Source organism: Phocoena phocoena, chromosome 9, assembly GCF_963924675.1.
Source record: "Phocoena phocoena chromosome 9, mPhoPho1.1, whole genome shotgun sequence".
In the NCBI taxonomy this organism is placed as follows: Eukaryota; Metazoa; Chordata; class Mammalia; order Artiodactyla; family Phocoenidae; genus Phocoena; species Phocoena phocoena.
The window spans coordinates 78,222,029-78,245,345 of NC_089227.1; the positions used below are offsets into that span (position 1 = coordinate 78,222,029).

The window sequence follows — 23,317 nt, forward strand, 5'->3', positions numbered from 1 at the left end:
CTCTCATCTCATCCATTCTCAGGAACCAGAAGAGAACATAAACAAATGGAGGTAATAGGAAAAATACACCTCCTTTCCAAAAAGTTGTGAACAAAGCCAACCCACCAAAAAGGGGAAGAGAGACTCCAACATCCATTTTTTTACACAATAACAGAACGTGAATGTTTGTTACGCTGAAAGCAGCTAGTAAGCAATTATATACCATCTTTGGGAAATCTCCAAAGAAAGGCCATTTTCTTTTCCACATATCTGTTATAAATCACACTGTCATTGGTTGTATTTGGATGAAGTCCACCTGAATTTTGTGAACAGAAGCCAATATCGGATGGGAAGGACGACTTGGAAAGTAACATACTACAATAAACCTATGTTTACCCATCCACAGAATCAGCTGAAGTCTCCTAAATTGAAAAACAGAACAAGCAAAAAAGATATGGCTAGAAAGAAACGGCAGATACTTGTAGGACTACTGTCCATTTTATGTTTCCCTCCAGACAGTGAGTTACTTTGGGGGGCAGCGGGAGCGTGAAGGGAAAGAAGAAAACTTCAATGAAAGAAAAACAAAGATGAAGGTACTGCAGAATCTAACAGCAATTAGCAACCATAAAATTATCAAGAATGTAACTGCTAAACTTTTATTAAGTATCAATAGCTGTGTATTCTATCTACCATTTCTTTCTTCTTTTCCTGTTCTGGTTCTTCTGTATCATCAAGTTTGCCTAGTTAGGTGGTTTAGCACTTGGGTCCATTCTTTTTCCCCTAATTATGCTAACTTTATGAGGAAAAAGACTGATGTAATTTCAAAAACAGATTTCTTGTTTATTATTATTATTTTATAGGCCAATATTTAAACCAAAGTTATCTTGTAAAAGTGGATGAGATAGAAGTAGCATTGTCATATAAAAATGATCTTCACAGTATATGCTTCTACAATATATAACATATTGAATAATATTCACGGTAATAGAACTACCGTATGACCCAGCAATCCCACTACCGGGCATATACCCTGAGAAAACCATAATTCAAAAAGAGTCATGTACCAAAATATTCATTGCAGCTCTATTTACAATAGCACGGAGATGGAAACAACCTAAGTGCCCATCATCGGATGAATGGATAAAGAAGATGTGGCACATATATACAATGGAATATTACTCAACCATAAAGAGAAACAAAATTGAGCTATTTGTAATGAAGTGGATAGACCTAGAGTCTGTCATACAGAGTGAAGTAAGTCAGAAAGAGAAAGACAAATACCGTATGCTAACACATATATATGGAATTTAAGGGAAAAAAAATGTCATGAAGAACCTAGGGGTAAGACAGGAATAAAGACACAGACCTACTGGAGAACGGACTTGAGGATATGGGGAGGGGGAAGGGTGAGCTGTGACAAAGCGAGAGAGAGGTATGGACATATATACACTACCAAACGTAAGGCAGATAGCTAGTGGGAAGCAGCCGCATAGCACAGGGATATCAGCTCGGTGCTTTGTGACCGCCTGGAGGGGTGGGATAGGGAGGGTGGGAGGGAGGGAGACGCAAGAGGGAAGAGATATGGGAACATATGTATATGTATAACTGATTCACTTTGTTATAAAGCAGAAACTAGCACACCACTGTAAAGCAATTGTACTCCAATAAAGATGTTAAAATAAATAAATAAATAAAAAATAAAAAATAAATTCACAGTAAATATTTAATACTGACATAGATATAGATATACAAAGACATATGAACAAACACCCAAGAAGGCACCACATTTTAAAAACCCAGAAAGATTCAATCCTGTCACGATCTAGTTGAAAGAAATTATATACTTTTTAAAATAATGAACGTGGGCTTCCCTGGTGGCGCAGTGGTTGAGAGTCTGCCTGCCGATGCAGGGGACGTGGGTTCGTGCCCCGGTCCGGGAAGATCCCACATGCCGCGGAGCGGCTGGGCCCGTGAGCCATGGCCGCTGAGCCTGCGCGTCCGGAGCCTGTGCTCCGCAACGGGAGAGGCCACAACAGTGAGAGGCCCACATACTGCAAAAAAAATAAATAAATAAAAATAAAATAAAATAAAATAATGAACGTACTTTGAAGAAATGCTTTTGGTCAAATACTGTGGAGAAAAAGAAATATATTGAGTAGCACACCAAGATCCCAGGTATTAAAGAGAGGTAAAGTAAACCAAATATCCAAAGGTACAACCAGTTTAAGAAGAGACGGATAGGGACTTCCCTGCTGGTCCAGTAGTTAAGATTGCAAGCTTTCAATGCAGGGGGTGCGGTTTCGATCTCTGCTCGGGGAACTAAGATCCCACATGCCACACGGCCAAAAACAAAAAAAATAATAACAAAGTTTAGCTTAAAAAAAAGACAGATAATTCTTAATTGTCTATATAAAACAGACATACAACCAAGATGGAAAAGACTATTCATAAAATCACTGAAGGAGTACCATTTATGAAGCTAGAAAAATTAATAACAAACAGACTTTGGAGAACTTGTAAGCCCTAAGTATAAAGATATATTTTCAATTTAATTGGTGATACAGGTTTACTAGGGTTTTTCACATATATGGATATATTTACACACACATATACTGCCATGATTAGAAATGTCCATCACAGCTAAAGGCTACCAAAAATCTAATATATTAGAAAATCGCTACTGATGGATTAACTGTTGAAAACAGCTGTATACAGGAAACAACATGTAGCATCCCTGAAAAGGGAGACCTTGAAATACGTAAGCCAAAAAAGATCATAAAATCATAGAATACTAGGTTAGAAAGAACATAAAGCCCAACTGTGCTTCTGAAGCATCTGCCGTCTTTGAGGAACCACAAAGCCATGAAATTGAGATCACAATGGAAAGAAATTCCATGGCACTACTGAAGTGATACTTTAATTTAAAAATTATGGAGAAAAAACACAAATATACAATATAATATACAATATAAGTGCTCCAATACTCATCCACTTAGTCAACAAGCTTTGTTGAAAGCATTTGTGTGCCACAAAATACTTGCTACATTTGTGGAATAAGATGATAACCAGGGCAGAAATGGTTCCTTCAGGGAACATACATTCAAGAAGTCATTAAGATCTAGGTCGACATGTTTCTCAAAACACAGACTGAACCAAAGTCATCCCCAGGTGCAAGTTCAAAATTCAGATGCTCCATCCCAAGGAATTATGATTCAATAGGTGTTGGGTAGAACCCAAGATCTGTTTTTAATAAGCTTTAGTGGAAAGAGTGAGGTTTTGGCTCTGCTATTAGCTATGCAGCTTTGGGCACTAGTCACTTAACTTTGTCTCTAAGATGGGAATAATTCTGTTTAAAAGGTTTATTCTGAAGAATAAAAACATTTTCGAAGTGTTTTGCACAGTACGTGGCACAGGTGTATTCAAATGGCACCATGAAAGTCAGAAAATCTGGATTCACACTGAACTCAGATGCTTACCAAATATACAACAGTGGACAAGTCATTGAAACCTCTGTGAGCTTCAGTTTCTATTTATGGAATTTGTGGGTAGTAATATTTTCACTGTTTAGCATAAAGATACTGGAAGAAGAAAAAATAGATATTGTTGGTAAGCTGTAAGAAGTACCACAGAGGTAATTATAGTAGAGGCTACCAGCAGGTTTTTAAATTTTATTGAAGTATAGTTGATTTACAATGTTTTGTTTAATTTCTGCTGTAAAGTGACTCAGTTATACATACATCCTTTTCATATTCTTTCCCATTATGGTCTATCACAGGATATTGAATATATAGCTCTCTGTGCTATACAGTAGGACCTTGTTGTTTATCCATTCTATATATAATGGTTTGCAGCTGCTAATCCCAAACTCCCAGTCCTTCCCTCCAACCACCTGCCCTTTAGCAATGACAAGTCTGTTCTCTATGTCTGTCTTTGTTTCGTAGATATGTTCGTTTATGTCATAGTTTAGATTCCACATATAAGTGATTATCATATGGTATTTGTCTTTCTCTTTCTGACTTACTTCACTTGAGACTACCAGCATTGTTAGTCATAGCAAAGTATACTAAAATATAATCCTTAAAAAAGAGGGTAAAGACTTTTGTAGGAAAAATTGAGAAGCAATTTTTTTACCTTATTTTTCCAACAAAATTTACTTATCAAGAGTTTGAGTACTGAATGTGTGCCACCTAGGAAACGGTAACTCCCCAAATGTAAATCAGGAATATAGACTCCATAGACATTAATATAAATCTTAACCCCTTTGAGAACTTCACAAAGACAAGTTAGCTACAGTCTCACAAGCCAACAGTTGTTGGAAATACTACCCAAAGAATAGAAAACCCTGGATCACCTAGCCCAATACTTAAACATTACTACCCACCAATTAGATAATAGAAATAGAAACACTGGTGCTCACAGAGGTTCAATGACTTGTCTGTTATGTGTTTGGTAAGCATCTGAGTTCAACGTGAAGCCACATTTCCTGACTTTCTAATAGGCCGCAGTCGTTTCCCAGCTGCCATTTTGAACACTCTTCAGTACTTACATCTCTTTCTGTAACAATCCCAGCCAGCGATCATCTAATTCCATTGGTCGGCAACCCACCAGTTGTAAGCGAATCACCTGGAAAGCTTTTAAAAATATAGATTCTGAAATTCTGATTCAGTAAGCCCAGGGCAGAGCTCTGGGACCCCTCTGTGCAAAATGCTTCCCAAGTGATTGTGAAGTGAGCGGGAATCTGGCCGCCAGTGATGCTGCACTCTCCAGTCCACTCTGTATCTGGGCGGTACAACCAAACTCCAATAGTATTAGGTTGAAATCTCCCCCACTTCAGTTTCCATGTTAATTCTAGTTTTACCCTTGGGGCCACACACAACACAAGCCTAATCTGTCTTTAGGCCCTTCAAGTGATCTATATTATGATATGTTTCAAACCTGTTATCACTAAACTTATCCACATCTTTTCATTTGTAGTTTGTACCCAGAAAAGCACACCATCCTCGTTTAGAAACCAAATGGTGATACTCCTTTATTACAGGAAAAATATTCTCATTAACACAGCTTAAGTGTGCCTTTTACGAAACTGACAACATATTATGCTTACTTCTTTGTATTACCCTTACGAAAAACACTTACTTCGGAATATATTTATTTTGGAGTAATTTTAGGTTTACACAAAAGTGGCACGTGTAGTACAAAGAGCCCCCATGCCCCCCTCACCCGGTTTCTTTTCCTAATGTTAACATGTACAATACCACAGTACTGAACCAAAAATGAGTTTGCTTAATTATATCTTTTTACACAAATTACTTAACCCATTTCTTTCCTCCTGAACACAAACGCTTGGCTTTTCTTTTACTACATGATGCAAGTATAGGCCCTTATATTTCATCTATTAAGATTCAAGGCAAGATTTCATCTTGCAAGACTTTGACTCAAAGACTCAAGCTTTGGATACCCTATACTTGTTAAGATATTCTGAGTCGGGCTTCCCTGGTGGCGCAGTGGTTAAGAATCAGCCTGCCAATGCAGGGGACACAGGTTCGAGCCCTGCTCTGGGAAGATCCCACATGCTGCAGAGCAACTAAGCCCACGAGCCACAACTACTGAAGCCCGCGTGCCTAGAGCCCATGCTCCACAACAAGTGAAGCCACTGCAATGAGAAGCCCATGCACCGCAACGAAGAGTAGCCCCCGCTTGCCGCAACTAGAGAAAGCCCTCACACAGCAACAAAGACCCAACACAGCCAAAAATAAATAAATAAATTAAAAAAAAAAAAGATATTCTGAGTTAAGGTTCAGTTAGACAGCATCCACTATTGCCACTAGACTCTTGCCACACACACACATCTGGTGAGTAAGACTTCTATACTTTTATCTTGTTTGACAGGCCTAGGCTCGGGATAACATACACCTCCCTCGGGTTGCATTAAGCCACTTCTGATACATACACACCATCAATTAATTACTAATCCAACCAAGTATCTGTATATCCAGTTACTTTGTTACTCTTGCAAAGATATTTCCCTGCCTCAGAAAACTTCAGACACACTGCATCGCTACATTTTTAATTTGTACTAGTCTAATACACCCTTGTATGTTGTTCTTCAGCTGGGAGATGTAGACTATCTTCACAGTGGAAGGAATCCACGCACCAAATGACTCTAAAAGTCCTCAGGAAAAAAGGGAACGCTCTTAACATCTACTGGCCACTCACTGAAACGGTTAATGACACTGTGTGAAAACTGGTGCCCATAGGAAGTCCACAGAGAATTCCTGATGACTCACAAACTAAAATCAGAAGAGAGAGAAAGGTGGTATTGTAGTAGTATCTCCCCGGGAAGAAAAGAATTCAATTTATCCTCATGAAATGAGTTCCTGGCCTTAAATATTATAAAGTTTAGTGAACAGAATGGCACAAGATAGCAATTTACTATTGAAATCCTGATTAAAAAGGATAAATTAGACATGTGGACCCAGAGATAGCTACACTCAGCTATATCAATCACTGCCAGGAGATTTTTCTAAACAGCTTACTTCTCCCTCAAAGGATGTGAATAACTTCCAATTCTGTTTATCTCTCAAAGCCAGGCTGTGGAATCCGTTTTTAAATTGCAAACTAGAACTGACAATGCTTTCAAGGAAGGTGGCAAACTCACAGCCATCCTATCACACCAGTGAGCTTCTTAAAATGGGAAAGCCATTAAAAATGTCTTTTAAAAGGCATCAGACTCTTCAATCTTACCTCATAGTAACTCCGAACCGCATTGCAAAACGCTTCATCGGCTACAATCTGGGTTTCCCCATTGAGGAAGGCCTGGAACCGTTCTTTCAGTAACTGTAATTGCTGCTTGTTAAGCTGCAAGAAAAAAAGAGGGAATCAGATCAAAAACCAGCCAATCCATGAAACATAATGACTTTTAAAAGTTACATTTGCTACTTGTGTCTAAGATTTGATACCTAGAATTAACTTATGGGTCATTTTAAAAATGTAAGTCACTGCCCCACATACTCTGCGATACCAGATATTGCGATGGAATCCAAATTTCTGCCCCAAACAGAATTCCCGTGATTACTACACTCTAATCCCTCTGTAGAGAGAAGAAAAAAAAATCTAAAATTCGAATGAGAAACTAACTGGCAGCTGCCCTGAATAGAGAGAGCAGAAGGGACAAATGCTCTTGGAGGTGAACGGCCGACCATCAGCTTTGGACAGAAGGTGACAGGAAAGACAGAGGGACCCAGAGAAAGAATCCTCTGGAAAAGACATCTGTTGTATGCCAAAAGCCTGGATTCCATGAGTAAACACACCTCAGTGCCTGAGCTGAGATAAAGGAATGATAAGGAGGCGAACAGAGAGGCGATGGGGGGTGGGGGGGGCGGGCAGTGAGTACATCTGTAGGCAGGCTAGGGGAAGGCCGTGACACAGGGAGTGGAGTGGAAGTTCACAACCAGATTTGTTCACCCTGGGTCTACCCATCACAGTTACGGAGGGTGGGTTAGACACGAACCATGACTTACTAACCATGTCCTCTAGTTATCAACTACAAGAAGAGGCAGCTACTTCATTTGTAGGGCTCACTACAAAACGAGAAAGAGAAGCTCCTTGTTGAAAAAATTAAGGTCAATACAGCAGCAAAAGAGCATTAAACCAAGCATGGGACCCTTCTAAGCAGGAGCCCCATGTGGCTGCACAGGCTCATCCCCACGAAGCCAGCACCCACGAAGGCAGGGTGCGTTAGGTCAAGCAGAAGCATTTTTTTTTTTATGCTTAACTGGAGACAGAGCATAGTCTTGCAGATAAAACAACAAATCCTGAGATATATAAGGAACAGAAGGAGTGATCTTTCCATTTCAGTCATCCTCATCAGACGGTTAAAGAACTCAGCCCAGTTCTGGATTCTACAGAGAGATGTGAAGCATTTGGAAACATGCTGAGGATAAAATGATTAAAGGATTAGAAAGACTAAACAAACTGGTATGATTTGGCTTCCAAAAGAAGGCCGATGTGAAGTAAGTTTAAAACTGTTCAAAAGGCTTACTAAAATGCCATTCAAATATGAGACAAGCTCTTTCAAAGCACGGGTTTTATTTAGAAGTCTAATAAACAAGACAGTCTGTAAAGAAACTGCTGCTGGTAGTAACAGACCGATAAAGAAGTGTCCTATTGTGCCACAGTGTAAAAAAAAAAACCCCTTGCCCCGAGCAGTGGAGAGAGGAGACCATTCCGTTTCTTTAGTAAGGCTACCTTCTTCATTTTAGGGAAAGCTAAACCAAGCTGAAAAGCAGGAATGTCACCACTGTATTACACTCTCCATTTCTATAATATGAACAGAATGAAAGCAGGAACCTTTTGTATATGTGTACTAGCAAGGCAAATTAAGCCCATGCCTTTAGCTCTAAACGTGGTTCACAAAAGGGACCAGATGAAAGTAGGACAGCAACTGCTGAGAATGAAATGGCTGAGAGCACTCTAGTTGCCAAGCCCCGGGAACCGCCAAGAAGGGCTTCAACTTGCAAACCAACTGTCCAGGTAAAATAATGGAAATGGAAATGTACACGGGGGAATGACAATGACCTGGAGGGGACCTTAATGATCATTTGTCCCAACTCCCTCATTCGATAAATAAAGTAAATATTGTTCAAAAACTACAACCTAGGGATATCTTGCTTCAATTTTCTTCTTTCAGAGGCATCTGGTTCTTTAAGAACTAAACCTTTTCAATTTCTAGTTTGCCAGTGTTTAAGTTCAGCCACTGTGGCAGTGAGTTATGGTTTGGTGATTATGGTGTAGAAAATTCAAGCATATGAATCAAGAGAAGGAGATGTGCACAAACCATCTTCTTGGAAACTCTAACAATGGTGGTATAGTTCACAAAACATGCCAGAGGCACCTGGCTAAGTATAAGGCTTCAACTTTTTTATGAAAAAAAATTACTGCAGTTACATTTAAGACATAAAATGACAGCCATATCATAACGATATACAAACAGTCAATAAATGGATACTCTATTAGTACAGAGAAAAGGTCTACAATTCTACATAAAAGAGATAGGAAGGAAAAAAGGCAATTTAAAATCTAGCAGTGGGAAAGCAGTCAGAAAGAACTTCCTAAAAGCTATTGGCATTATCAAAATAAACTATGCTATACATCAACAGATAGAGACCAATGTAATAGATCCAAATACGACCAGAACTGTACTATAAAATACCTTTATTCCACCTCAAATTAGTAGTAAAAGATGGTTTCTTCAATCAATGATGTTAGAATAACTGGGTAGCCATGGAGAAAAATATTAAGTTGGACCATAACACATGGTTACAACCCAAATGAATGAAAACTTCTAATGTAAAAAAAGACCAAACCGTAAAGGTATTAGAAGAAATGGGAGAATTCCTTTAAACACAGGCATGAGAAAGATCTTTTTAAGCATGACTCAACATCCACAGGTCATAAATTTAGCTGCCTAAACATTAAAAATAAATTTAGTATTGTAGTAATCATTTTGCAATATGTGTATCAAATCATCACATTATACTCCTTAAACTTATACAATGTTATGTCAAATATATCCTTTTTTAAATAAATAAATAAATAAATTTAGCATGGCAAAACATACCATAAATAAAATCATTGGAAAAAAAGACTTACCAGGAAAAAAAAAAAAACAAAACTTGCAACTCATACCCTAAAGAGCTAGTTTTCAAACCTACAGATCCTAGAAATTGACAAGAGTCTAACCTATAAGCCAACAGAAAGACAGGCAACATGGATGTACTCAGAGAAATGACTCAAGCTATGAAAACATGCCTAACTTACTTTACATTTTTCTTTTCCAAATGAAGTCTACCTGAGAGCAGAAGGCTCCTGGGAAGATGGTGGAGCAGGAAGCACCAGCAATCTGTCTCCCAGGGGCTTCCCTGGTGGCGCAGTGGTTGAGAGTCTGCCTGCCAATGCAGGGGACACAGGTTCGAGCCCTGGTCTGGGAGGATCCCACATGCCGCAGAGCAACTGGGCCCGTGGGCCACAATTACTGAGCCTGCGCGTCTGGAGCCTGTGCTCCACAACAAGAGCGGCCTCGACAGTGAGAGGCCCGCTCACCGCAATGAAGAGTGGCCCCCGCTTGCCGCAACTAGAGGAAGCCCTCGCACAGAAACGAAGACCCAACACAGCCAAAAATAAATAAATAAATAAATAAAATTTTAAAAAAGAGAAAAAAAGAAATCTGTCTCCCACCCTAGACAACAGCTGCATCCGCAGTATGTATCTGATGTAAATAGTCTGGAACTCTGGAGTATACTTAAAGGCTTGCAACATGAAAGGCGAGGCTTGACTGGAAACTGCAGTTAACTCTAATCAATTTCAGCTCTGCACAGTAGCACTTCCCACCCCTCAAGCCCCACATTAGCAAAAAACAAAACAAAAAAGTGCCGACCACCTAACTTTTCATAAATAAAGGAGTAAATAATACTACATCCAAACAGTGGTAATACTATTAGCTTTATAAAAAAGTATGACAAAGTTCTCTTATGTACTGATGTGAAAATATCCTCAAAATATCCTGGGGAAGGAAACAGTATAGAACAGTATTTAAAATAAGCCACCACTTCCATAGAAAAGGGACAAAAATCAGAACATGTATTTGCTTCCATATACAGACAAACGATGGAAGAAGGATGGCCTTGGACACTGGACAGATGGAAAATAAGGATGAAAAAGATCTTTCAACCTATATCACTTTATTCATTTTAAGTTTTAAATCACAGGACCCTTCTTACATGCTCAAATTTTAATTTACATTTAAATTAAGCTTTAGGGCTTCCCTGGTGGCGCAGTGGTTGAGAGTCCACCTGCTGATGCAGGGGATACAGGTTCGTGCCCCAGTCCGGGAAGATCCCACATGCAGCGGAGCGGCTGGGTCCATGAGCCATGGCCGCTGAGCCTGCGCGTCCGGAGCCTGTGCTCCGCAGCGGGGGAGGCCACAACAGTGAGAGGCCCGCGTACCGCAAAAAAAAAAAAAAAAAAAAGAAAAAAGAAATTAAGCTTTAAGAGCCACTTTACACATTTTTAAACTCAGAACAATTATGACTCATTGCAGATAGCTTAAATCTGATCATCCTGCAGAAAGACTGAACAAACCAATTGACTTTTAAAAATTTCTCCTCTCAGGTATAAGATTTGAACTTGACTGTATATCCACCCACCCCTTTTTTTTTTTTTTTTTTTTTAACATTTCAAGGTTGAGGATTTCGAAGAAACAGAAAGAGTCAGAAAAGAACCATAATAATCGTGCTACTCAACATTCTAATCAATGCATTAATCTTTACAAAATCCATACCAAGTGATCTCTCCGTCTCCATTTGAGCCTATTGAAACTAAAATACACACAGACATATACACCCTACCTTTATACCTTGCAATGAAGCCTACTTTAATTTTAGACAACTATGAAGGATTGAAACCTGCTTCCTTATGCCTTGCATAAATCCTAGTTCTATACTACCTAAGACCAAACAAACTAAGCATTACTTTGCTTCTCCAACATAGCAATTCAGGAAGTTGGAGACAAGTACTAGATTATTTGAGTCTTCTCTTTTCTAGAATAAACTTTACCAGTTCCCCCAGCATCCTAAGAGTACTCTCCAATTTGCCCATAAAAAAGCATTACATAGTTAAATAAAACTTATTTACATAAAACTAAATATAAGAAAGTACTTTGAAAGCTATAACATCATGAAACTCATTCCAACAGCCATGTCCCTTCCAAAATATACTCAACGGACTGATGATGATTCTCCTAGGATCACGTGGCCAACACAGAGACAAGTGGGAGGGCCACTTCTCACATTCTAAGTACTCTATGCCTATTAATTCAAACGAAAAACAAATTAACTCTTCTTGGCAGTCACATCAACTGACTCACATCGTGCTTATGATCAACAAAAATTCTAAAACATTCTTACATGTGCTTCATTGAGCCATGTTTCCATCCTGGCTAGATTTATTTGGTCCATTGTTCCAGTTGATTCAGTTTTTTCTTTAGAATTCTGATTCCTTCACCCTGTGACCAAAGAACCCTCCAAGTTTTGTTATACCACTAACATAATAATGTGCTACCCATATTCTTCATCATCCAGATCATTATAAAAATAATCATCAATTCAGGATTAAGCAAGAGGGAAACCTGTCATATGCATACCTCCTGTCTGACACACCCAATTAACATTTTCGAGGGCAGCTGGTTTTACTAGTCAGCCTATATATTAGTTTTGCCCATATACTGTCTTCACCCCAGTATATTTACTAATGAATGAATAAAATATTTTTCAGAAGTAAAAAAACTGACCACCAGAAATTATCGAATGGGAATTTTAAGAAGAGCTTTTTATATGAAACCAAATTGCAAAAACTTAACTGGAACATAAATATCCTTGCAAACATCTAAATACAACCAAGAGATTTACCTTATAAAAAGAACACTTCAGTTACTGACAGTAAAAGCTAAGTTTCATAAATCTTGGCTGGCAGTGATAATTTATCCATAATAATAGTGGCCTCAGAAAAAATACTTAATTTCTTGAGTTCAGAGATGTCTTATGCAACCTAGAGTGTTTTTTGTTTTGGGGTGTTTTTTTTTTTGTCCCTGTTCAAATTATATCCTAGCCTTTCCATTCTAAGTCATGATCAGCTGAAGCCTTATGCCTGGATCTTGACTGCAGCAGGAGACCACCCATTATGCTACTCAGGAACCTGGCAACCACTGCTGTGCAGAGCCTACCTGGCCCTGCAGCCCTGTCATGAGTCTGAACACTCATGGTGGGGCTGCATGACCTCCTTGTAAGTGAAGGAGGCCAAGGTCAGACTCTATAGCCCAGTGGCAGGTGACCAGCGGGTAGGTACCTCATCTGGGAGGGTGGGTGTCGGTGTACGCACAAACCTTAAAGAAAGTAGAAAGACAAGCACTTCTCAAGGAGGTAAAAGGATTTACTCCAGGCACAGATGGTCTCCGAAATGCACAAAGGCATAGCTTTAACACCCGTTAATGAGATATAACAAAAGACATTAGCAGGAAAAGACTATAGGATAGGTATTGTTTTCTTTTTCCCTTCCTATGGACACTCTACCAGAAAGATCTGCATAAAACCACTGAGGCAAAATCATCAGAGCCTTTCTGAAACAGACCTCCCCAAAGGGCATGTCCGAACAGAACAACAAAGAGCCTCTGGCCCATTTCACACGTTATAATACCCTGAGGGAGTCGCTGCTATTAACAATTTCCTACCCAAATAACTTCTCACTCTCTTCTACAGCTGCAGACACTTGGGACAGTGAATATGCCCATCTAAGACTACAAATACCAGCCTCACTTGACAGTGGACATGGTCAAGTGACTAAGTTAAAGCCAACAAGATGTAGGCAAAAGTATACGTGACTTGCAGAAAACCATGAACGGTAGCTGAAGCAAGCCTTTTGCCTCCTTCTCTTTCCTCTTTTCCCACTGGCTGGAATTTGATGTGCTAGCTGGCAATGTAAGCTTGCCCATGAAGATGGTGAAGCAACAAATAAGAGCCTGAGACTCTCCCAAATGTGAGGCAGCCATCACAACCCTGGATTGCCACCTCCCAACTTGCTTTATGTGAGAGAGAGATAAACATCTATAGGTACAGATCACTCTTGGGGGCGGGGGGAGCGGGGCTTGGGTGCACTGGTCGTGTGTCACTGAACCAGATCCTAACTGATAGAAATCCCAATGAGATACCCCGTCAGGGAGAAAATGCCACAGCACTACCATCCCTGGCTAGTAGGTTTATCTCAATTTACTCTACAACAAAATCTTCTTTCCATATGTTATCTTATAATGAAAAACTCCTCATCCAGTGAACTTGCCCCAATGAACAGTGAACACCAGATTCTAAGTGCCTGAGGTAGACTAAAAATAAAGTTAGTTTGACAGACTGAGTTCTATTGTCCCACAGTATTGAAAAGGGGAAATTTTAGAAAGCCCCAGATTTGCAAATACTGCTTTAACATATTTTATAATAAAAGGTATACTAAATGATGAGTACAGAGCAGAAAAATCCCATTGCACTGTGAACAAATGGGTCCCAGGCTAGGCTTGCCCAGCTGCTAAGTATGACTTCTATCCACACTCTCACTGACCTCCTAGTTGAATTCAAGCCTCAGCAAAATTACAAGTCACTACAGGGGACTGGCTTGGGGGAGGGGAGCTGCTGGTGAACACTGAAACTAGGGAAGTTAAATCCATGATTCTATGAATTTCCTTGCTGCATTGTACTGAGCACACTTCACGCATGTCTCATGAAATCTCCCTAAATCTTCTAGAAAGTTCATCCTCATTTCACAAATGAGGAAGTTAAGCATCTCACCTAACTTCACATCTAGGAAGTGACAAGGGCAGAATCTCAACCAGTATCCCGATCTAAAGCATATATTCTTTCCAACCTCCATATTATTCTGTTTCCCTCACAGCCACGCTTTTTTTTTCAATAAGAGGTATGTAATTCCTGCATGTATTGGCTTATTTAACTCCTCCCACTACAATAAAACTAACTTTAGGATAAGAACTTCATTGTACCTCACAGCACTAATCCCATACTAAAATAGTGCCTCAAACCACTACAATGGATGAGAAAACAGTCTATTATGGATATGTTTACTCATTTCATTATTTAATAAGGTTATATATGACTAACAGGGCATTAGAGTGAGTAAGAGCACAGGCTCTGGTTTAAGACTACTGTCTGTATCCAGGATCCCCCACAATTTGTAGGGTTTTCCACAGGTCATTAACCTCAAGTTGTTCACCGAGACAACAAGGAGCGTAATAATGCACATTTAGTAGGGTTGTTGTCAGAAACACATGGTGGGGACTTCCCTGGCAGTCCAATAGTTGAGATTTCACCTTCCACTGCAGGGGGTGAGGGTTTGATGCCTGGCTGGGGAGCTAAGATCCCACATGCCTCTGGGCCAAAAAAACAAAACACAGAAGCAATACTGTAACTAATTCAACAGACTTTAAAAATGGTCCACATGAAAAAAAAAAAGTCTTAAAAAGAAACACATGATGTTATTTCAACAACTTAAAGAAGCACCAGACAAAGCTGAATCTTAACATGGATACAGGCACAAGCGTCTCAGATAGCTTCATCCATCAAAGGACAGAGAGCAGAAGCAAGAGCTACAATCCTGCAGCCTGTGTAACAAAAACCACATTCACAGAAACACAGACAAAAGGAAAAGGCAGAGGGCTATGTACCAGATGAAGGAACAAGATAAAACCCCAGAAAAACAACTAAATGAAATGGAGATAGTCAACCTTCCAGAAAAAGAATTCAGAATAATGATAGTGAAGATGATCCAGGAGCTTGGAAAAAAGAAAGGAGTCAAAGATCGAGAAGATGCAAGAAATGTTTAACAAAGACCTAGAAGAATTAAAGAACAAACCAAGATGAACAACACAATAACTAAAATGAAAAATACACTAGAAGGAATCAAGAGCAGAATAACTGAGGCAGAAGAACAGATAAGTGACCTGGAAGACAGAATGGTGGAATTCACTGTTGTGGAACAGAATAAAGAAAAAAGAAAGAAGAGAAATGAAGACAGCCTAAGAGACCTCTGGGACAACATTAAATACAACATTCGCATTACAGAAGTCCCAGAAGGAGAAGAGAGAGAGAAAGGATCAGAGAAAATATGTGAATAGATTACAGTCGAAAACTTCCCTAACATGGGAAATGAAATAGCCACCCAACCCCAGGAAGCGCAGAGAGTCCCAGGCAGGATAAAACCAAGGAGAAACACACTGAGACACATACTAATCAAACTGACAAAAGCTAAACACAAAGAAAAATTACTGAAACCAACAAGGGAATAACACAAATAACATACAAGGGAACTCCCATAAGGTTAAAAGCTGATTTCTCAGCAGAAACTCTACAAGCCAGAAGGGAGTGGAACGATAAATTTAAACTGATGAAAGGGAAGAACTTACAACCAAGATTACTCTACCTGGCAAATATCTCATTCAGATTCGACAGAGAACTCAAAAGCTTTACAGACAAGCGAAAGCTAAGAGAACTCAGCACCACCAAACCAGCTCTGCAACAAATGCTAAAGGAACTTCGCTAAGTGGGAAACACAAGAGAAGAAAAGACCTACAAAAACAAACCTGTAACAATTAAGAAAATGGTCATCGGAACATACATATCAATAATTACCTTAAATGTGAATGGGTGAAATGCTCCAACAAAAGACACAGGCTTGCTGAATGGATACAAAAACAAGACCCATATATATATGCTGTCTACAAGAGACCCACTTCAGACCTAGGGACACAGACAGGCTGAGAGATATACCACGTTCTTGGATTGGAAGAATCAATACTGTGAAAATGACTATACCACCCAAAGCAATCTACAGATTCAATGCAATCCCTATCAAGCTACCAGCAGCATTTTTTACAGAACTAGAACAAAAAATCTTAAAATTTGTAATGAGACACAAAAGACCCCGAATAGCCAAAGCAGTCTTGAGGGAAAAAAATGGAGCTGGAGGAATCAGACTTCCTTTCTTCAGACTATACTACAAAGCTACAGTAATCAAGACAATCTGGTACTGGCACAAAAACAGAAATATAGATCAATGGAACAGGATAGAAAGTCTGGCGATAAACCCACACACCTATGGTCAACTAATCTATGACAAAGGAGGCAAGGATATACAATGGAGAAAAGACAGTCTCTTCAATAAGTGGTGCTGGGAAAACTGGACAGCTACATGTAAAAGAATGAAATTAGAATGCTCCCTAACACCATACACAAAAATTAACTCAAAATGGATTAAAGACCAAAATCTAAGACCGGACACTATAAAACTCTGAGGAAAACATAGGAAGAACACTCAGACGTAAATCACAGCAAGATCTTTTTTGATCCACCTCCTAGAGTAATGGAAATAAAAACAAAAATAAACAAATGGGACCTAAGGAAACTTAAAAGCTTTTGCACAGCAAAGGAAACCATAAACAAGACGAAAAGACAACCCTCAGAATGGGAGAAAATATTTGCAAATGAATTAGCAAAGGATTAATCCCAAAATATATAAACAGCTCATGCAGCTCAATATTAAAAAAATAAACAGCCCAATCCAAAAATGGGCAGAAGACCTAAATAGACATTTCTCCAAAGACGACATACAGATGGCCAAGAAGCACATGAAAAGCTGCTCAACAACACTAATTATTAGAGAAATGCAAATCAAAAGTACAATGAGGTATCACCTCACACTGGTTAGAATGGGCATCATCAGAAAATCTAGAAACAACAAATGCTGGAGAGGGTGTGGAGAGAAGGGGATGCTCTTGCACTGTTGGTGGGAATGTAAGTTGATACAGCCACTATGGAGACCAGTATGGAGGTTCCTTAAAAAACTAAAACTAGAATTACTATATGATGCAGCAATCCCACTACTGGGCATATACCCAGAGGAAAACATAATTCAAAAAGACACATGCACCCTAATGTTCACTGCAGCACTATTTACAAAATCCAGGTCATGGAAGCAACCTAAATGCTCACTGACAGACAAATGGATAAAGAAGATGTGGTACAAACATACAATGGAATATTACTCAGCCATAAAATGGGATGAAATTGGGTCATTTGTAGAGACGTGGATGGATCTAGAGACTGTCATACAGAGTGAAGTAAGTCAGAAAGAGAAAAACAAATATATGTGGAACCTAGAAAAATGGTACAGATGAACCGGTTTGCAAGGCAGAAATAGAAACACAAATGTAGAGGACAAATGTATGGACACCAAGGGGGGAAGTTAGGGGGTGGGGGGGGGGGTGTTGGGATGATTTGGGAGATTGACACATATACACTAATATGTATAAAATAGGTAACTAATAAGAACCTGCTGTCTAAAAAATAAATTAATTAAATTTAAAAAAAAAAGATGGATGCAGATGAACAATCAACAATAGACTGTCCGGAGCTGGGTTGTCCCATCGAGGAGCCACTAACCACACGTGGCTATTGAGTACTTGAAACGTGGCCAGCCCAACTCAACACACGCTCTATGTCGAAACACATACTGGATTCAAATACTCTACACAAGAAAAAGATTACGAAACATCTCACTAACACTTGAATAGTGGTTACATGTTGAAAAAGTGTTTTGGATACATGGGGTAAAATAAATTATTAACATGACCTTTATCGTTTTAATAATGTTTTAATATTGCTACTAGAAAACTCTGAAGTACCTGTGTGGCTCCCGCTATATTTCAATTGAACAACACCGGTATAGAGAAATGTGCGAGATGGTGAAATGTCCCTTGAAGACACAAGTGAACCAAGCCTCGCTGCACCATGCAAAACAGGGGTGGCCTCACTCACAGCAGCAGGCCCCACAGTATAAAGCTTGTGACGAAGTCTGTGGTATAACTGATTGAAGAGAAACGGAACAAAGGCCAAAATGCAAAACCTAGGTATTTGCCTAGCGTTTTTCACTGTCAGAGAGTGAAGTAGGTGTTATTAAGTCCCATGTTATGGATAAGAAAACAAACTGAGAGGTTAAGATACAAGATCAGTTAGCTCACAGAACTAGGACCCTAACCTAGGTCTCTCCTGAATCCAAGCGCACATTTTTTACCTGACCCTGCGTGCCCCCATCCCATTGGCATTTCCTTACATGACTGAATCTTCATTCAGCCTAGTCTTACAAAAGACAATCAAGCTAAGTACTGAGGAGTCATTCAACAGAACTGTCTCATGCTCCAGAACATGGCGATAGGTAGGTGAGGGAGAACACTGGCAAGTCTTGTTGGTGATTATCCTCCCCAAACCTGCTTTTTCATTAGCATCTGTTTCACCCGCCAGAGTGAAACAGATCTATGACAGTAACTTCTAATCGTCCCCATTAATAACATAACCTCATCAAAAGCAAAACCAATGGTGATGGTTAATTTTATGCGTCAACTTGACTGAACAAGGGGACACCCAGAAAGCTGGTAAAAAGTTATTTTTGAGTGTGTCTATCATGGTGTTTCTAGAAGAGATTAGCATTTGCTTCAGTGGACCGAGTAAAGAGATCCACCCTCACCAACGTGGGCAGACATCACATAATTCATTGACAGCTGAATATACAACAAAAAAGGTTAAGGAAGGGCAAATTCTCTGTTTCCTTGAGCTGGGAGGTCAATCTTTTCTGGCCCGGGGACATCAGAGCTCCTGCTTCTTGGGGCCTTTCAACTTAGACTGAAGTATCCCACAAGCTTTCCTGGCTTCTCCAACTTGCAGAGGGCAGACTGTGGGACTTTTTGGCCTCTGCACTGCATGAGCCAATTCCTATATGATGTTTACATATATAATCTCCTATTGGGCTTCTATCTCTAGAGAACCCTGACTAATACACCAATCACCAAAAATAATAACAGCCTTTGCAATCTAGCAATTCAGAGATAACTGGGGGCTGGGAATGGGGGGCAGGGTAGAAGGTTCGAAGAGAAACAAACCTTAGGAGCTACTCTGAGAACTTCTTACTACAATCAAAAGTCACTCCTTCCCCAATTAAGGTCTGACAAAAATCAATAAGCCTTCCTCAACCAAGTAGTCTTGGAAGTTTACTATGGAAAAAAGACAGGAATAGGAGATAATTCAGGACAAGCATTTGCTGCCTTATAGTCCTACAAAGCCAGAAGAGTCTGTCGTCATAAGCCATCTTTCAAACTCTAGTCAATGGTTTCCTACAAATAACACTAGTGAATTATGTCAGGGTACATCATGAGGGAACTGCCCTTTTGAGACAATATAATTTCCCCTGACTAAACTTAATGTGTAATTTAATACCCAGTAGCTTATACTAATACCCAATAGGTTATACTAACTGACAACTTACTACATAAGAAGCACATTTCTAACCTCATTACAAGTATTATTTTAAACTTCCTATAAGGTGGGTTTTTTGTTTCAAATAGGAGGAAGCGAAGACCCAGAGAAATAAATAAAGTGGTCCAGTTCATGCGATTTAGGGACAGGTACACCTACTAGCATGCTCTTAGCCACTGGCTACCCTTGGGGTTTCTTCTGGAACTACCCAAATCACATCTCCATACCCAGGTAAAGACACGGGGCTACCAGAGCCTGGGAAAGCTGACCATGGGATTTGATGGGACTGAAGAGGCAAGTAAAAGCTCCCCTTCTTCCCATTTACCTCCAAAACATCATCTCATTCTCATCCACGTTACTGAGCCTTTGCAAACACTTCCTCCTGCCTGGAATATCTTTTCATCCTTTAGGAACATAACTCAGATGAAACCTCCTAGAAATCATCTTCCTTCAGCTCCCCCCAAATTAAGTCATCTCATCCTCTCTGTCACTTCTGCACCTCATACATTCATCTATCATTTGCTTAACGTGGTTTTCTCCTTACTAGGATACAGACCCCTTAAACAGCATTGCCAGTCATCTCTATATCCCCCTTCCCCACTCAGTACAATGTTTGTTGATTATGAATTTATCTACTGGTGAAGAAAATCCAGAGTGGAAGACAATATCACCATTCAATACTGCTTTTCTGGGAATGTATCCTGTCACAGCCATTGACAAAAGACACTAGCAGTGATATAACTGAGTGAGGAATAGGGAACAAACAGTCTTAGAAAAGAATTCCAAGATAGCTTATGTGTTGTCCAAATAATAAGTTCCTGGCCAGACTCGGTGAAGCCTGAAGAAAAAGCAAAGGATTTCTTGGTTGAGCTGCAGTGTGAGTGGTTCTGTTATGCAGATGATATTGTTCTTAGGCAGGAAGAACTCTGTGCCTCAGAACCACCTGGTATTGCATGAAAATGTTCCGTATGCTGAAAACATATTTGAAAGCAACAGTGATTTTATATTCATTATAAGGAATTCAGACGGGCTCAGCAACAGACACATGCTGGCCTAAAAGCTCAGACACACTGACCAGCTCCAAGCCAAACGGCCTTTTCCAGTAGATAGTTAAGTCGTTTGAAATAGTTCCTTTTGAAAGAAGAAAACATGATATAAATTTGCTTTCCAAAGAAGTGTTGGAAGTTTTTACTTTCTTTCTAAAGTAGGTATGTCATGGATGAGAAATGTCTCGCTATAAAGGGAAAACGGAAGAATAGGAAGGAAGGTAAGGAACTTTCAGATTGCCATCTTTGTGGACCCATCCTTCTGACACACACAGTGGTAGAATCTAAAAAGAAAAGCATTCAGTCCACCTTACTCCTTTAATTTAGTGAGGGTGCATCTGACTGAAGGCTGCAGAAGCCCCAACTCAAAACAGCCTGTTAAACAATAAAAAGGCTGATTATCACATTTCTCAACAAGTCCAAAGGTAAGAGGGTTCCAGAGTCAGTTAACTTGGTCACTCGATGAAGTCACCAAGGACCCAAGCCTTATCAGTACGTCTATATCCTCCATATGTTGGCTTGTTCTCAGATCTACTGTCTCCAAAGAAGTCCATATTAACTCTACGCAAAGCACCCTCACAACAATAACCAAGGACTGAGGAAAATATTTTCATTCTGAAAAATGGAAAGAGGGAGGAGAAAACTTTCCCAGAAACAGCACAGCCTCCAGCAGATCTTCCCCCACAGGTCACTGGCCAGAAATGATTCATGCATCCATTCCTAAAGGAACCAGGGAGGGAAAGTAAAGGAAATATCATGACTGACCAATGAAAAGTCACCCAGAGACAAGAATCCAGCCACTCCTGTGGAAAAATAGGGACTATATATCTGAATAAAACCAAAGGCCTGCTGAGGAGGAAGAGGACCTAGAGCATGGCTACTGTGTGGGAAACACACTGCTGTTCTGTCCTGATCTGTCCAATAAGGAGGCCTGAACTGGAAAACCACACTCAAAATATCAAGACTAATATCTCCTTACATCTAACACAAATTCCCTAAGAAATAACAAAATTCTACCTCTACCTAGAACAGAAATCTTAGCTGTAACAACTTTAAAATTTTCAAAATAAATCATACTGATTACTGCATTTATATCTACATAGTTAGGGACAAAAATGCCAGGGTTGGGCTTCCCTGGTGGCGCAGTGGTTGAGAGTCCGCCTGCCGATGCAGGGGATACGGGTTCGTGCCCCGGTCCGGGAAGATCCCACATGCCGCGGAGCGGCTGGGCCTGTGAGCCATGGCCACTGAGCCTGCGCGTCCGGAGCCTGTGCTCCGCAACAGGAGAGGCCACAACAGTGAGAGGCCTGCGTACCGCAAAAAAAAAAAAAAAAATGCCAGGGTCACATTGCTCCCTTAACAATGAAAATTATTTCGTATTTATTTCCTTCTTTAACTTTACAAAATTTATCCAGCAAAAAAATCTATACACTACCTCTAAGACATCATATATATTGGCAAACTCAAGGATCTGTGAAGATTAAACAGATAAAAATCCTCTTCAAGAGTAACATTAAAAGAACTGAACACCTAGACTAGCATGATATAAATATTTGCTTTAGACTTTCGGATTCTAAAACCAATTCTGAATTCAAGTACAGAAGACTGCTGATAAATAAAGGCAAATGCTTAGCACATTTGTTCACCAAGTGAGGTCAAATAAGGAGAATATATAATGATTTTCTGATTAAGAGAGAAAAACAAAATGAGGGTCTATTCTACCACTTACAAAGCTAGTTTTCAAGTGATAAACAAGAAAAAAAACAACAGGTAGAGGGAGTTTCAAGGAAGGCAGAGTAGAAGTACCCTGAGCTCACCTCCTCTCACAGGCACACCAAAATTACAACCATTTACAGAACAACTAGGGGGCGGCCCCACCTACCAGTGGTCCGACACTAGCTCTGGGACATCTGGGCCCTACAGCCAGACCCCAGGACATGGCTCTGCTCACTAGTGGGCAGGTACCAACCTCAGGATCACCTGGACCCCAACTCTGCCCTCCAGTGAGCCAGCACTAGCCCCAGGAACCCCGAGGGTTCCCCAGCCGGCCGCCTCATGAACCAGCCCGCCAATCAGCAGTTGGCAGCCTCAGAAGAAGGCAGGACCTGGCAGCCAACCAGATCAGGAGCTGGCCATGCCTACCAGACCACCCGTAACAGTCAGCCTGTCACAACCAAAGGATCCACACAGCCCACTTGGAGGGCAATCCTAGAGTGTACAGCTCTAGTGACTAGAGGGGAATGCACTGGTAGGATACATAGGCTGTCTCCTACAAAATGTTACTTCTCTAAGGTTGGGAAATGTAACCAACTTACCAGATACATAGAAATAAAAAACAACAAGTTAGGGCTTCCCTGGTGGCGCAGTGGTTGAGAG

General features: G+C 40.1%; 1 protein-coding gene across 13 annotated transcripts in view; it reads right to left on the minus strand.

Annotated features, from left to right (window-relative positions):
- Nucleotides 1-23,317, minus strand: part of CADPS2 (calcium dependent secretion activator 2) — a 492,820-nt gene that overhangs the window by 387,428 nt on the left and 82,075 nt on the right. For all 13 annotated transcript variants that reach the window (XM_065883719.1, XM_065883723.1, XM_065883721.1 and 10 more), the window contains exon 2: nt 6,724-6,837. In XM_065883719.1, coding sequence (XP_065739791.1) covers nt 6,724-6,837 — 114 coding nt within the window. The remainder of the gene's footprint in view (nt 1-6,723; nt 6,838-23,317) is intronic.